This window comes from Podarcis muralis, chromosome 6 (genome assembly GCF_964188315.1).
Source record: "Podarcis muralis chromosome 6, rPodMur119.hap1.1, whole genome shotgun sequence".
NCBI classification, from domain to species: Eukaryota; Metazoa; Chordata; class Lepidosauria; order Squamata; family Lacertidae; genus Podarcis; species Podarcis muralis.
In genome coordinates, this window is record NC_135660.1 from 71,690,388 (window position 1) to 71,706,787 (window position 16,400).

General features: G+C 40.6%; 2 protein-coding genes across 3 annotated transcripts in view; one reads left to right on the forward strand and one right to left on the reverse strand.

Annotated features, from left to right (window-relative positions):
* LRRTM3 (leucine rich repeat transmembrane neuronal 3) overlaps positions 1 to 15,524 on the reverse strand; it is a 98,044-nt gene extending 82,520 nt beyond the window's left edge. Inside the window, exons 1-2 of the mRNA XM_028729386.2 lie at positions 14,915 to 15,524; positions 13,056 to 14,587 (exon numbers count right to left, since the gene is read on the reverse strand). Of these exons, the coding sequence (XP_028585219.1) occupies positions 13,056 to 14,587; positions 14,915 to 14,918 (1,536 nt within the window). The 5' untranslated portion in view covers positions 14,919 to 15,524. The remainder of the gene's footprint in view (positions 1 to 13,055; positions 14,588 to 14,914) is intronic.
* The window catches only part of CTNNA3 (catenin alpha 3), a 554,150-nt gene that overhangs the window by 230,994 nt on the left and 306,756 nt on the right, over positions 1 to 16,400 (forward strand). The window lies entirely within an intron of this gene.

A 16,400-nucleotide genomic window follows, 5' to 3' on the forward strand; every position in this document is an offset into this window, starting at 1 on the left:
ACTTGTATCCCCACATAGATAGTATTTGGTAATTCAAAAGAAAAGAAAACAGAATAGGACATAATGCTCTGTTTTGAAGCAATGACTCATTGTTAAAATGATAATGGCTGGAAGTAGCAGAGTACAATACAAGTAAACAATTTGCAGTGTCAACAGAAATGCAGTCAGTTGAAAAATTAACCTGAATACATTTCCGTAGAAAGAAAGTAGGATTCCCCCTGCCCTAATCACAGCTAAATTCTTCTGAGAGAACCAGGCAGAATGTGGCAAAATATCTTCTGAAACATTGCCAAATACATGCATCAAATTTATTGCAGGAATTTTTTGAACAGGCAACTTTATTGAGATGCATAGTGGCAGCCACTCCACTGAGGATATGAAAACTGGAATTACATTATGCAGCTGCATTCTATGTGGGAAAGAGCCCTGCCTCAGTGCTTGGCATTGCAGAAGGGCCCAGGTTCAATCCTTAACATCTCTAGATAGGACTTGGAGAGGGCCTGGTTTAAAATCCTGGAGAGCTGTTGTCAGTCAGAGCAAATGCTGAGCTGGATGGACCAATACTCAATGGCTATGAACACATTAGCAGCTGAAGATACAGTGAGATCATTTTCCCTGGTTCATTTCGAGTTGCCTTTGCATGCTGTACACACCAGAGAAAGGCAGGAATGTCTTCATCTGGTGCACATTACAGGTTTGGTTTCCCTGTCACTGCAGTGCCCTGAACTCATGAAGCTGTCATCTGCATATGCACTGTTACCTGCACATGGGCTATGGCTTTCTAAGAAGTACACACCTCAGCTGAACTGTGAGGTGAATGTAGCATTTACCTTGTAGCAGCAGAAAAGTAAAATAAGATGTGTGAACTAGTTCTCTATATGGATGAAATTTAAAAAAACAAAAACAAATTGGAAGTACAGTTTTTATTCTGCAATAACTATGGGATTCACATAACTCAGTAGGACTCTTAGCAACAAAGAAGTAAAACATAATGGCTTATATGATTTGCAATGAAGCCTGGGTGCTGTTACTTTGCTTGCAGCTCCCAACATATTTTAAAGGTCATGATCTGGAACCATGTGCATGCAGGACTTATTTCTCATTGTCCTTCAGTTTGTCAGGAGATCTTGCATGCATCAGCCTGCGTAGTTCAGCCTATTGGGCCTAGTAGCTATTAGTCTTGGAGTCTCTCTGAGCTTGTGCTGCAGCTGGTATAAATTGAGAGAAGAAGGGCTTGAGAGAAGAAGAGAGAGAAAGGAGGATGAGGAAGGATCCTGCAGGTCCTATCTAATGATATTGGCAGAACCAGAGAAAGAAGACACTCAAGGGCAGAGAAGAAGTGTAGCTACTGGAGACAGCGTTTGGAGTTCCTTGTTGGCTAAAATAAACAGAAGCCAAGGTCTGTGTCTGATACTGTACAGGAATGCTTTAGACAGAAACTAAGGTGGCAGTGGTTATCCTCTTTTTCTCCTTTTTTTATCCATATGTATATACTGCACCCATGAGGCCGCAAACATCCAAACAATAATAGCAGATATTGTGAGGAGTCATCCTGTTTCCTTTGTAAGCTGACAGAAGTCAGTGCTGAAGGTCTGCACTGCAGGCCCTACTGACTGCAGTGTAACATGAACCAATTTAACCCGCCAGCTGAGTTGTGCTTAACAGGCAATGTTGGTGAAAACTGGAGAAGCCTGGAGTTTGAGAGGTGCCAGTTTTGGCAGCTAAAGTTTGATGAGGAAGCAGGAGTAGATGGATAACTTTTTGGTTAATCAAATGGTGTGCACTAGTGTGTTGCTCAGTTGGGATTTACATTGGTGCAAGGGCATTACAGTCATACCTTGGGTTGAAGTAGCTTCGGGATAAGTATTTTTGGGTTGCACACTGCGGCGACCCAGAAGTAACGGAGCGCGTTACTTCCGGGTTTCACCGCTCGCGCATGCGCAGTCAAAATGACATTACATGCATGCGCGAAAGTGGCGGATCACGATCCGCGCGGACGCGGGTTGCGTTCGCTTCTGGATGCGAACTGGCCTCTGGAACGGATCCCGTTTGCATCCAGAGGTACCACTGTATTAGTTACCATATAGTAGATAAGAACTACTGACTCCTATGGAGAAATCACCAGTGATAGAAGGTGTAAGCAAGGAGAAAGTCATGTTTTGGGTTCATTTAGTACTTGTGTGTGTGTGTGTGTGTGTGTGTGTGTGTGGATGGTGTCTGATGGAGAATTTATACTGTTGGAAAACCTACTTCCCTCCCTCTCATTTGCCTTTGCACACATGGAACACTTTGCTTTTCATAAAACAATAGAAAAGCTCCACTCCCTGTTACCACATCAATCTGAATCTTAGAGCAATAACCACAATTGCAGTATTTCTTCCATCTCCAGCAGTTATTCTGCAATTGTGACTTCAGACACTGATGTTAAAATGTTGACCTTTTCTTGACACAGCAAGCCTCTGATGTCTAATATTAGCATAGTTATGTTCTTAATAAAAAACGGTACATGAGGCTGTGGTAAAGGTTAGTACCCCTTTGGCTTATCAATGAGCAGCTGCTCGCTGACTGTTGCTCCTTTGACAAGGTATACTCCTTTTAAAAAAAACAAAACACAAAACTGAGGTTTGCTCATAACAGAGTTAAAACTATAGATGCATCAATTGTTTGGGCCTTTCCTAAATCCACTCACTGACTTTCATATATTCAATGCATTTAAATTACATACCAATCTAGAATAGAATAGAAGAGAAGAGAAGAGAAGCGAATATTACTATTTTTCTTGAAGGTGCTGGGGGGTGGGCAAAGGATCACAATCTCCACTTTAAGTAGAGTGGGAAAGGCCTGTAACAAATAGGACTGCAAGCTTTAATTGCCTCACTTTATAATCAGCTATTGCTGGAATCTGAGGGGTGGGGAAGGGCTGTTGCTCAGTGGTAGAGAATCTGCTTCGCATGCATAAGTTCCCAGATTCAACCCTAAACCTCTCTAAGTGGGCCTGGAAATGTTCCCTGTCTGAAACCGTGGGCAGCTGCTGCCAGTCAGTTTAGACAATATTGAGCTAGATGGACCATTGATCCGACGTGTTATAAGGCAGGTTTCTATGTTTCTAATGCAGCTTACCTGTGAGTAAGCCACATTAAATTCAATGGAACTTACTCCTGAGTGGGCATGGCTAGGATACAGCTTTATTTTAACTGGTGACTAATTTTATTTGTTATATAATTAGGATGTGAAAAGGAATATACCTAATCATAGCTTTCTTTATTAGCCATGAATGAACTGAAAGTTATGGTTTTGCCTGACAAACCTGAATAGGTGATTAGGAAGTTAAGAAAAATGCAGTATGTTTCTTGGTGGCTGCAGCTTTTGGTATATAATAACACCAGAATTTTACAGCAGAATAATAGAGTTCAAAATTTAAATTCATACATGCTGAATTCAGACTTAACAGCAAACCATCGTGTTTTGATCCAATAATGCACTGCATTGAGCCATTGTGGTTTGTAACAAACCACTGTTGGTCATCAAAGCAGGATTTTATATCAGGACATGGTTTGAATAAACCACAATTAGCTGTATTTTAACAATTTAGGAAATTGCAATTTGTTACAAACTGGAAATGGAAACTTAAGATTTCCTCTCCTTAGGCATAAAAGAGTGGGGGAAGGAGAGCAGGTGAGCTTAAGGGTCACGAAAGTGCTTTGTTGTTATGCCTGAATTTGGACACAGTGACCAGAGAGGATTTTTTTATTATTACTCAAATTAGCTAAAAGCAAGGTATCACTCAGGTACATTTGCTCTCTTTGGGAACCTGATGCATGATTAATGGTTGTGCTTCCTGCTTTAAGCGTTTGCTGACTTTCACTATACTCTGTGTTAGTATTTGTAAATAAAAGTATATTACTGTATGTCTCTAGATGTGTCTCTCTACATTTAGTACTTGAGACACACCTAGTATACTCGGGGCTTTTTCCCCAGCTGGAACTCGCTGGAACTCAGTTCCGGCACCTCTCAGGTGGGTGCCATTGCCATTGTAAGAGAACAAGGGAGGCGTTCACAATGAGTTCCAGCACCTCTTTTTCTAGAAAAATAGCACTGAGTACACTTGGGGAAATTTAAATTTGTTGCTCTGCCCCTGCATTTCTCATGCAGATATAACAATATGAAAATGACTATGATGTCTGCTGGAAGCTGCCCAGAGTATCTGGGGAAACCCAGCCAGATGGGTGGGGTATAAATAATAAAATTATTATTATTATTATTATTATTATTATTATTATTATTATTATTAAGCAGTAGCTTTTGCATGTTGGATCTTTGGTTGTCAGAACTGCTTTGGATAACATTACAAGTAGAACCTTCCATGCGCATTCACAGCTTATTTAGTCTTTTTACTTAACTTTCTGTCTAACTTTTTCATACAGTTGTATAGTGAACTGTTAAATAATCCATCCCAGAGGTGCTTCAGTTCAGAGTAGAGTTAATTAGCTATTATTTAGAAATGCATTTCCAAAGTGCTAAATCTTGTAAGTCCTCTTAATCACTGCTTGATGAATGCATTAATGACCCTCTGCTCAACCATATTCTGGCACGTCTCTCACCTCTGATATACAAGCAGCATCCTCTTTTGCCCTTGAACTTGAGCATGTGCATAAGTGCAGCCATAGAGACATATAGGCATAGGCAGGTGCTCTTCCCTCATCCTGCTGATCCTGTTCTCAAAATATGCTTTGGTATGAAAAGCACAGTTTATTCTGGTTCATTTGCTTAGTTAGCTGGTGCTATTTTCATTTAGCCCTGAACTGCCTTAGTTGCAAGGGAACAGCCATCCATTGTTTAGTTGTGGGCAACTTTAAATCCATCTAAAGATGCTCAATCACAGAAGCCACACAGATGCATGGTTGAATAATTTTGTCTCACATGTTCCAATTTGGCTTCCTCCATGTCTTAATTAGCATGCTGGGTAATCCTTCTCTGGTTCTGCCTTTTGATACCATTTAAATAATAATAATGGATGCAACTTCCCTCAGATAATTAGTTTGCTCTGCTGTTGTGTATATTTATGAGTACTTCACTCAGTATTATCCAAACAGGGATGCCAGGCACCAGACAGGTGGACTGATCACCCTGGTATATTTGAAGGGAATGCCAGGTTTGGCTCTCAAAAGGAAATCTCCATTATTTCAATTGGTGTTGGCTCTGGACAAGGAGAAGCAACCCCCAGCGCAGTTCCTAGGGTACTGGCTCTTCACTTGTAAAAGTATTCTATGCATTGCTTAAAGACAGAATTAAGTTTAAAGAGAAGTATTGCTCCAATAGGCATGTAGTCCTGTATCTTAAAGGTATGTGAACACAGCAGTAATAAGGTACACCTTCTGAATCACACCATTGCTTTTTGCATATGTTTATGTGAACGTACATCAGGCCTTGTTTGGTATTAGGTTTGACTATTAAGAACAGGGTAGGTATTGTAGTTTTGCAAGCATCTAGTAAATTTTGTTGGTAGCATTAGTATATAGTTTGCATACTTGTAATGAATTGATCACTTGTGGCATCTTAATTTGGATTGCAGCTCAGATACAAAAGGGAAACAATTGTGTGTTGGGCCTTATGCCCATTGCAGCAGTTCTCAGTGAAAAAATGGGGCAACCAAATACCTGGGAGTAAATAAAACAATAGCAGCAACAAAAAACAAAGCCACCCTTACCTGCTTTACTTAATCCTGCCACTGGGTGTCACTGCTTTTCTTTAAAAATTTAGTTTACCAAATATTTTCAATCTGTGTCAAAAGTACCACTCTGCTTCTGGAGCCCCATTTGCAGTCTGAGAAAGCAGGGCAATATTTTTGGCTATGTTTTCAAGAGATGAGGGAGATAAGAAATGCTAAAAATTTTCAGCCCCTGGAAAGGCTTACCTTAATGAGTGGTGGTGGCAGAAACATTTTGTGTGTGCATGTGTGCACTCTCTTTCTGTTAACTTACAGTGGTAAGCATTGGTAGAACTCAAATCCGTGGTCCTGCAAGCTGCTCCCTGCCACCAATATGTGTGCATCACACTGTGGCATAATTTAACTTTACAGTGGAGGTTGCCATATTTCTCCCATACAGTGGTGGATGGTGTCCACTGGGTTTGGCAAGCCTGCTAAGGAGCCGTGGGGATGTGGCCAATAGTCACAATTGTGATTTTCTCCCAATCCTCCCTGTTTGCAAAGATGCTGTGGACACATAAGTACTGTAGTTATACAAATACTCAGCACATAACTAAACCGAAAAATGCCTTACAGGGGCCCCTGTTGTTCTTCGTTGGAAGGAAAGTTGTGTGGCCTCCACCTGTTCTGATATCCTTCTCCTTTGCAATGGAACAATGGACACTTCATACAACATTTCAGCTGTATACATTAGGGTTGCCATTTTTCAAAAAGTTGAGCTTCTTTTAGAAAAAACCGAAAGTTGTTGAGCTTACACTCCTAAGTGTTTTTACAAAAACACTCCTAGGCCTGGCTGCCTAGGTATGCCCTTCAAGGAAACAGCTCAGAGCATGCTCAGAACATATACTTCCAGTTTAATTGACTCCCCCACCCCAATTTTTTTTAGAACCAAAGTTAAGCAGAGAATGTGTATATATGCATGTGTGCCTAACACAGAGGTTCCTGTAACGTGACACAGTTTCAGTCTCATTAGTATGAGAAATGCTTTTGAGAATTGAATATCAGTCTCAAGAACTGAAGTAATTTATTTAGCAACAGCTCACTTATAGGATCCACTTCAGTTTATCCCTAGAAAGGTGAAGGCTCGGATTATAGAGAACTGGGTATCCCACCAGTGCTCTGCAGCAGGTATGTTGGCACTTTATACTGATACGAGCTAATGCACCATCATACTTCAGTGATCACCAGCTTTTGTATATGAGCCGCTTAAATGTTTTAGAAGCTTGGAATCCAAAACATGGGTTAGGGTGGGGTGGCTGGAAGAAAAGTCAAAAGTGCATCCTATTGATTTAAATGAGTAAGATTTGCAGTTGCTCCAGATCATGTGTCATCTTCACATGCAGAAGCATTGGAGTGACTTCCCTGTGCTATAATCCCACACTGTTCCTGCAACAGGAATATTGCCTTCTCTCTCTGCTAGACAACATGTGTGTCAGTAGACTCCCACCCTGCCTGATGAAGCTGTGTAGACTCACATGTTGGGAAAGCCGCTCTCGCACCACTGTAGGCACATGTGAATTAGCTAAGTGAGAGTCTGGGAAGGAGCCCAGGAGACCCTTGATCGAGACACAACAGGTGATAATGGAGAGCTGGAGCTTACTCTAAACCTAGTGAATTAAAATCACATCACTAGGGCTAAGGCTAGCTCTGTAAATACTCAATTGCCAACCTTTCCATGTTCTCAGAAAATGTGCTGGCTGATGAAGTGAGACTCTCCTCATTCTAAGCTAGAGTAGCATACTCATTATCAATATCAATATCAGGAGAGTTCTGAAGTACCTTATCTGTAGGGGACTGGATAAAGCTAACCCCACAGGACCAGGGATGTAAGCATCACCAGGACATTGATTAATGGGCTGGTAGACGTAAATGGGTTATGGAGAAGAGATTATCTGGAGATAATCTGAGATAAACTCAGAGAGTTTAGGGTTACCAAAAGCACATTGTTTTCTGGTATTCAAAATGTGGAAACAAAAAACAAAACAGTTCATGTCCTGATATTGTTAGTCCCAAAATCAACTCTTCATATTGGAATGTCATCCTTAGTACAGAAAATTAAAATAGATATTTTAGATGGTCCTTAAATAATGGTTTTTCATGAATAATTGGATTTCTGCATAAGGCCTGCTTTGTAGGAAAACAGAGTGAAGCATGATCCAGCAGTAAAATCCTACACCCGCCCCCCAAAAAGAATGAAGCTATGAATTCACTTTTTCATTATTTTACTCTGCCATATGCAGAGACAGCATCTTCCCATTATGCTAAGAAAAGGTTTGTCTGAATTTTACCAACAAGATCTTTAAAAATGAAATGAAACATGAAATAAACATTTGTGCTGTTGTTGCTGTTGACTCCTGGGGTACAACATATTAAAGCTGGTTTTAGCATATTAATTAATTAATTTTATTGAATATATATACTGCCTTATGCCCGGAGATCTCAGGGCGGTTTACAGAACAAAATCAAAATATAAAACCACAATATATAATCAAAATAAAAACAACAACCCAATAACACCTCCCAAAAAGAACCGCATTTTAAAATGCATAGGATGTTCCCATTAATTCCTCTTCTGTCTCTAACGAACTGTTATAGCTATGCTTTAACTCAAAATTTACATTATTATTTTGCAACCCAGAATACTCTTTACTCCAGAATCAGCATTCAAAATGACCTTAACAGATTGGAGAACTGGGCGCCAGCTAACAAAATGAATTTCAATAGGGACAAATGTAAGGTTCTGCACTTAGGCAGGAAGAACCAGATGCACAAATATAGGATGGGGGACACCTGGTTTACTAGCAGTATATGTGAAAAGGATCTAGGGGTCTTGGTGGACCACAAGCTTAACATAAGTCAACAGTGTGATGCAGCAGCAAAAAAAGCTAATGCTATTCTAGGGTGCATCAACACAAGTATAGTGTCCAGATCAAGGGAAGTAAATAGCACCACTCTATTCTGCATTAGTCAGATCACACTTGGAGTATTTTGTCCAATTCTGGGCACCACAATTTAAGAAGGATGATGACAAGCTGGAACATGTGCAGAGGAAGGCAGCCAAGATGACCAATGGTCTTGAAACTAAGTCTTATGAGGAGCGCTTGAAGGAGCTGGGTATGTTTAGCCTGGAAAAGAGGAGACTGAGAGGAGATATGCAAGAAAGGAGATTCTGACTAAACATTCGGAAAAACTTTCTGACAGCTGAACAGCAGTGGAACTGACTCTCATGAGAGGTGGTGGACTCTCTTTCCTTGGAGGCTTTTAAGCAGAGGTTGGATGGCCATCTGTCATGGATGCTTTGATTGAGTTTTCTGCATTGCAGGGGGTTGGACTAGATGACCCTTGGGATCCCTTTCCAACTCTAAGAGTCTATGATCCTATGATTCTATGATTTTCCGAAGTGCAGAGTGGATGGTTGAGGCAGAGAAGTAGTTCTGTCTTTACCAACAGTCACACATCTTGCATTAGGGTTTCTAAAATGTGGAGTTGGCTTTTTTTAAGGCAGCACATGTATGTGCTTGGGGAAGAATTAGGTGCCTGAGATTCCACAACAGAATTTTTGGTTCAGAGGGTAGGAGGCCTATTGACCTCCTACTTCCCTGTCAAAAGTGGTGGCTGTGTGGGCTGTGCCCCTTAATTCCATATTGATTGACAGTGTTATGTAGGCTTTCCTTCTTCCTTTGAATTCTGTAACCCATAGACCTGAAAACAGATGTGTGCTCTGCAACCTCCTTTCTCCTAGGATTTGCTTTCCTCTGTCCAGTAAAGCTTAACTGCCTTAAGAACATAAGGAGACCTCTGGATCAGATCAAAGCCTTGACTAGATAGTCAAGCATCCTTTTCTCACTCTGCCAGGCAGATGCCTATGGAAGACTTCTTCTGGTATTTGATCTCAACAATTGATTCCCTTGTTGATGTTTGTGGTGGAAGTATCACTACAAAACAGTTCTTTTCTCCTTTTCTAGTAATCTGGCAAAGAAGTCTTGTGAAGCACCCCCTCCCCCCCAAATGTGGTAAAAACACATGACACAGTGTCAAGAAAAGGGCATGTTTCTCCCAACATCTTTTCATGTGCAAATTTTGCCACCTAAGAGCCTTTTCATTTGGCCATGATCACATAAGAGTAAAAACTTTCATAGTGACATTATACCTCAAAAAAGATGGCATGGCATCTGTTCAGGGGAGAGCCAGAATATTTCATTGTTCTTTGTTAAGAGATTTGGGTAGAGTTTTGTGATGCAAAGGAGTAAATGGTTGCTGTAAACCCAGTAGCAGTGTACAAGCAGGTTATGACTACAGACACAGCTTTTTTCATCTCTGCGTGACAAGCTGCCACCTGCTTCTGCATAGCATTAAAGGCAGAGGAATAAACTCTCTTTTTTGCATCTTGGGAAGACGCTGTGTGGAAACCACTGGCCAACTGTTTGTTTGTTTCACAAAATAATGAATAAAGCATGGTTTGATTCTCTTGAGACAGAGAAGGTTCAACCATTTACAGTCAATTTCCATCTCCTGGAACTAATGTTATTTAACTCAGTTTTGACACACACACCCCTACAATCTTAAAAAAGATTGTAGACTAGAGTGGTTGGAACGGGCCTGCATAAGCTGCCAGACACTTCTTTCTCAGACTATAGTAATAATTACATGTTCACCTCTGTTTTATCACTGAAGTTATGCACAAATAAATATTGCCTGCTAGATATCCTTCAGCTGAAAATGCAGTTTCTTAAGGCCTGGGCAATATTTTTCATGTGTTAATTCTACTTAATAAATATGAAACATTATTGATATCAATAGTTCAACTGTTGGGCATTTGAAAAGACACCACTATTCTTAATGGTTTCCTTTTCTACATTCCCGACCCCTACTTACTGGGTTATAAAATGCTATAGCACATTATTCTGACCAGAGCATTTTTGTATAGGGGTACTTGAGCTTTCTTCAATGTAGTGTTAGCTTCAGGTATGGTCAGAGACAAAGAAACATGCCTAATGTAAAGTCGCTCTGCCAATATTTGCAATCCATTTGTTACCATATTTGAGTCAGACACATTTTTTAAAATAAAATATTCTCATATTGCCACGTCAAAACTGTCCCTGGTTAACACTATGAAATATATGTTCATTGCGAATTTCATACTAAGAATTAAAGACTAGGAAAACATTTTCTGTCTGATAATTTTGGGTGGTATTAATTTTTCTCATTTTGTATATGCACGAATGGCATTTCCCACCAATCCAGAGAGAGTGCCTTGACATTTTTCATATTGCAGTTATAGAAAGTCAATATTTTCAGAACAGATATTATCTGATACAATGTTGGTGCTCTCTTGGCACTAGATATATTCACTTTTATGGTAATATTATATCTCAAGAAGAATATTGACTCAGAAAATCACATCTCCTGAGTAAAGTGCGTCATATTTAATCTAGCTGAAATCACTGACTCCTGGCTTTCAACAAATGTATGATACTAGTTCACATGAGTAAAATTATGAAGCAGCCTTTGACTTTCTTTCTGCTTATATTCCTGTAAAACAAAAACAACTTTATACCCTGAAAATCACCTTAAGTGCATTGGTGGTGATTAGATTCTGCAGTTCTTACCTCTGGAAATAGTTCACAGTGATTTTCTTTCACTATCTCCCCATCCCCCCAAAAGCAAAAATACCCCAGAACATGGATGCTCTTTTTCTAGATTGCTGCAGTGCAACCGCTTTGTAGATACATTCTCTCCCAAGTGGCCAGAGATGGGCAGTGTACAAAGCCAAATCAAGTTATGCAACAGAAGTGGTGAAATTATTTGCCACCTTTTATAAACATGCTCCAGTTTGTTTCTGAAGATGGAGGGGAAAGATCTGTTTTTCATAAATGAGTAATATGTGGTTGCTAATTATAAAATATTTAGAGGAATTTTTCATTTGGTTATATTTTGCCATGGCATTTAAGGTGGGTCTTATGGATTACAAGTATCCACCATGACAACCTCCAATCTATTCTGAACATTGCATCCGTATTAAAATAAACAAACAAGTGTGTCCCTAAAATGCCATTCAGCAAGGTTATACAAAAGAATCAATTGATTCCCAACTCCAACCCCCATTGATCCATGGACTTTTCCTAAAAGAGAATATTTCTGGTGTGCTTTTCCTTAGACTGGGCAAGTATCCAGTTTTCACTGCAAGCTTTTTCTAGTTGCTGTGCTGTATTTAAAATGTAGCTCTGCCAGCTTTCTAAATACCCAAAGTGGCAAATTGCATACTGAAACACCACCAAGCACAACGTAGCATTTTTTCAAGATAGAAAAATGACAGATTTAATGCCTCCATTGTCAATCACGTTAATGCCTCTAACACTGTTGCAGAATGAATTTCCAATGAGCACCCAAGCAAATGTGTGCAGGAAGTGGTTTTGCCTTTGTAGCTGTACATTTCAGCTCCTCTAATTGCATCAATAAGGAATTTGGTCTCCTCATTTAATGAATGCCTTTTGACTACTTTCTGAAAGGCAACTGACTGTGAGAAGGGAGAAACACTAGCATCTTTTATATGAAACCACATAAACAGGTTTCAATTAGTAGTTATCAACTCTACAAACTATTGTGTTAGAGCACAGTGCAGTGAATCCCATTCTGTTCTACTACCCATCTTTTATTCCTCATGAAAGCTTTTATTCCTCCTCTGAACTTCAAATGATTCCCCTGCCCCTGCCCCTGCCCCCACCCTCAGTAGTTCAGGATGTTGCTTTAAACCCACTTGCTTCTGATAATGCCTTGCATTCAACAGAAATCAAGCATTCGGCCGCAGTTGTTCCTGCAGCATCTGTAAGCCAAAGCATGTCCTAAAATGTGTATGAGCCTACAACACTTGGCTGCCATGCATCCTTTAATCATGAAGTGAATTTCAGTATTTATTAAAATGCTTGCACTGTTCTTTTTTTTAGCATTATTTGTCCACATAAAATCAGCACATATTCAAACAACTCTGCATTTAAAAAACAACGCAGCAACACTGCAGATGTGATTATGAGCTATGAAATAAGCTTTCCATTGAAATAATAATGATGATGGAATAAAAACCAACAAAGCACCTGTACCAACAGGTACTGTGTCGAACCTGAACTCAAACTTCTGATTTGCATTCTCTTCACTTTCAGCGGATTTATGGAGGAAAGTTTAAAATGATAAAAGGAAAGGAAAAGGCCAACATATGATGAGCATGTGTCAAGATGTGATATAGAAGTGGTTGTGGCAGAAAAGAGAAATGTAACCTTCATCTTAGTCACTGAGGTTCAACAAACCCACCTTTTTTAAAAGCTTATTTTATTTGAATCACAATGGTTCATACCTCACATTCCCTGGAGCCTGCTTTGCTATATGTGCAGGGTCCCGTCCCGTTCAGCAGCATCTCACTGGTCTCGGTGTTAGTTGGCTTATAATCGACATAAAATTCCTGTGTGGTTGGAGTCATCTGCTTCAGCGACTGCCGTTTCTTCTTCCTGTGCCTTCGCATGAGAGAGCGCTGCTGCAGCTGCTTCATGCTGGCAGGGTACCGCTTCCACGACACATAGATTACCAGCAGGATCACAAGCACAGACAAGAAAAGGGCCACACTCCCAGCTATGATTTTGTGGAAAGAGATGTGTTCTGTGTCGTGCTCAGGCTCTGAGCTGGCTTCTGTGGACCCGACGGTGGGGGGCAGAGGGGGCTTGCTGTCATGCTTAGGCCTGATGACTTTGGGTTTAAAGGTTGGCTTTGGGAAAGCCTGTGGCAATTCAAACCTCTCTGTAGTACTTTTGCCACATATGCTGTAATTTTTCACTGCATCAATAACGTTCACCCCCTGCAGCTCTTTGGGGCTGGCACAGATAATTGTATTTTCCCTCAGCCCTTTAAAACTTTTTAGCCAGTTTACCAGGGAGCAAATGTTCCTGCTGCATTCCCATATATTCCCAGCAAGGCTGATGTCATTGAGAGATATCCAAGAATCCAAAATCTCTTGACCAATAAACGTGAGCTTGTTGGAATCCAGGTTGAGACGCTGTAAATTGGGCACACACTGGAAAACACTAGGTCCACTGAAAGCTTCTATTTCATTGCCAGATAAATCAAGCCTTTGTAATGAGCTCCAGGTCCAGGACATCGTTTGTCCTATAACACTGATTTTATTCCACTGTAAATAAAGGTTCTGGAGGCTGACTAGCCTTGGAAAAAGAGCCAAGTTAAGCTTAGAAAATTGATTGTGCTCCAGGTGAAGCTCTTTCAGCCTGATCATGCCTGCAAAGACATTCCTTGCTAAGCTTCGGATTCTGTTGTAGCCCAGGTCTAAGAGTTCGAGGTTCCTACAGTCCTGGAAAATTCGGACAGGGATTGTTCTCAGGGAATTGGACCGCAAATGTAAACTCAGCAGCTTCCTTAAGCCCCTGAATTGTTCAGCTCCCAGAGACTGCAGCTGATTATATGACAGATCCAAGTTCCGGAGATTTGTTACTGGTCTGAAGGTGTTATTAAGAAAATAGGCAATTCTGTTGGAACTTAAAATCAACTCTTTTAGCCTGCGTATTCCATTGAAAGCATTTTCATCAATATTGCTGATGTGGTTATGGTCTAGATAGAGCCAGGTGAGTTGATTAAGACCTTTAAACTGATTGTATTTTAGTTTCTGGAGGCTGTTGTATCGGAGGGACAAACCTAAACAACCAGCTGATATACTTGAGGGTATCTCCTGTAATTTCTGGGACTCGCAATATACCATTTTGCCTTCGCACCTACAGCCCTTTGGGCATCCTCGTTCAGCAGAAGAAAGCATTGTCAGTAATACAGTAGGGGCTATTACCAGGGCTACAGCTGATCCGCTCAGTAGCCTAAATACATTGAAACCTGGAAATAAAAATAACTTAGAAAAGTTATCCCCCCAAATAAACAATCCAGATCTATTTCAATCATGCTCAGAATTGCTACTTAAATGCATAAGAAACCCCCAGCAGCATAAGTACTTTGTAGCTTGCCCCCACTTTATTTTAATAAAGGAAAATGTAATAAAGAAAAAAAAATCATGCACATAAGCTAGCCACAGTCAAATACAATCTCTTGGAAATTTAACTCTGGTCACATCTTGCAGGGAGGCAAACCTATAGAGCAATTAAAACAGAATCAGTGCAGGCACTGCTGTAGGCTAACTATAAATAAATAAAATGGAAAACCTACCCATCCTTTGTGTTTTCAAAGGTCGTCGTTAGGTCTTTTGCTTTTGCTTAGGGTGCCACAAGCATGACAGCCCCTGTCAGCTGCTCTGTGGTGAGTCAGGGCTTGCTGACACCCAGGAAGAAAAATTGGACCCCTTGGGAGATGGACCGATTTTGGAACATTATTCTTTGCCAGCCATGCAGAACATCCCAAGAATAAATAAATCCCAACACAGCATTTGCAGCAGAATGTCAAGTTCTTCCTAGGTAATAGGATCTTCATGGATGGTGCGTTTTTGCATCTTTACATTTAGAAACGAGCTGCTTTAAAATCTCCCCGTGCAAAGCATGATAGATTCCTCCAAGTGATGCTCAGCTGTCTGAATTCACCCGTCTGTATTCCATTGGGCAGCAGTTCTCATAGTTAGCACTCCCGATCCAGCTAAGGAAACTGCGTTGGAGCACAGAAGCCAGGATGACCCTGTTCAATGAACAAGCACTGTTCACTTCTGCGTACTGTCATTCTGAAAGCTCCTCCGACTGTTGCTTTGGTTTCAGTGAATGCAGTCTTATGTAAAGCTGCCCCCAGTGGCGAAGAATATTATGGGCATGTGCAGAAATATCTTCCTCCCCCCTCCCTCCCCCCCCTTAAATCTTGCAAATGAGTAAGCCCTGTGCTGGGAAATGAGTGATTGTTCTGGGTGACTAAATAGGAGCAGACTGGTCAGCCTCAGTATACACTAGTGAAATAGTTGGAAATTTCCCTGGGCTTTTAGCTTTTCATTGTCATCTTTCTCTTTTGGGTAATTTAACTAAGCCTTTTAAGCCCAGCATCTGCTGCTGAGACTTCCACCTAACATAAAGCTTGGATGTAACATTTCTTTTCATTTAGGCAAGAAAACAGCACACACACACAAGCCCATACTCACAGAAACCTGCGTATATACACAATGGGTGTAATTGAACACCACAGGCATTACATTGTCATGTAAAACACACTAATCCTCGCTATTACCACTGGTATACAGATGGTAAGTACTATGAGTAATCAGGCAGGAAAACTTAACAGGTCTAATACCAGTGCAGTTAACTTTTTTGGGTGGGTGTAGGAGGAGGCATGTCTGTATACTGACTGGCATACTACAATGCGTATTCCCTGATCCCCCACATCTATGGAAGGCACATAACCCCCATTTGAGACTCTGAGATCTACCTCTGAAACCCCACACTGTCTGAAGATGGCAAGTGGATCCGAGGTATAGTTGGCTTGATGGCAGGGTGGCTTAGATGCATCCCTTTCAGTGGGCACTTTCTGATGCTGCCTTTTAAGGTGGGCTTGATTGTCATGTCAACTTTTTAATATTCTTTCCACTTAATTTTTCCTTTTCCATGTTTGTTATGCTTTTAAAAATGTACATTTTTTGTTACGTTGTTGTTTGCTGCCTCTATCATTTTCATGGAAAGGTGGATATAAATTGTTATAAATAAATAAGGATAGTTAATAATAA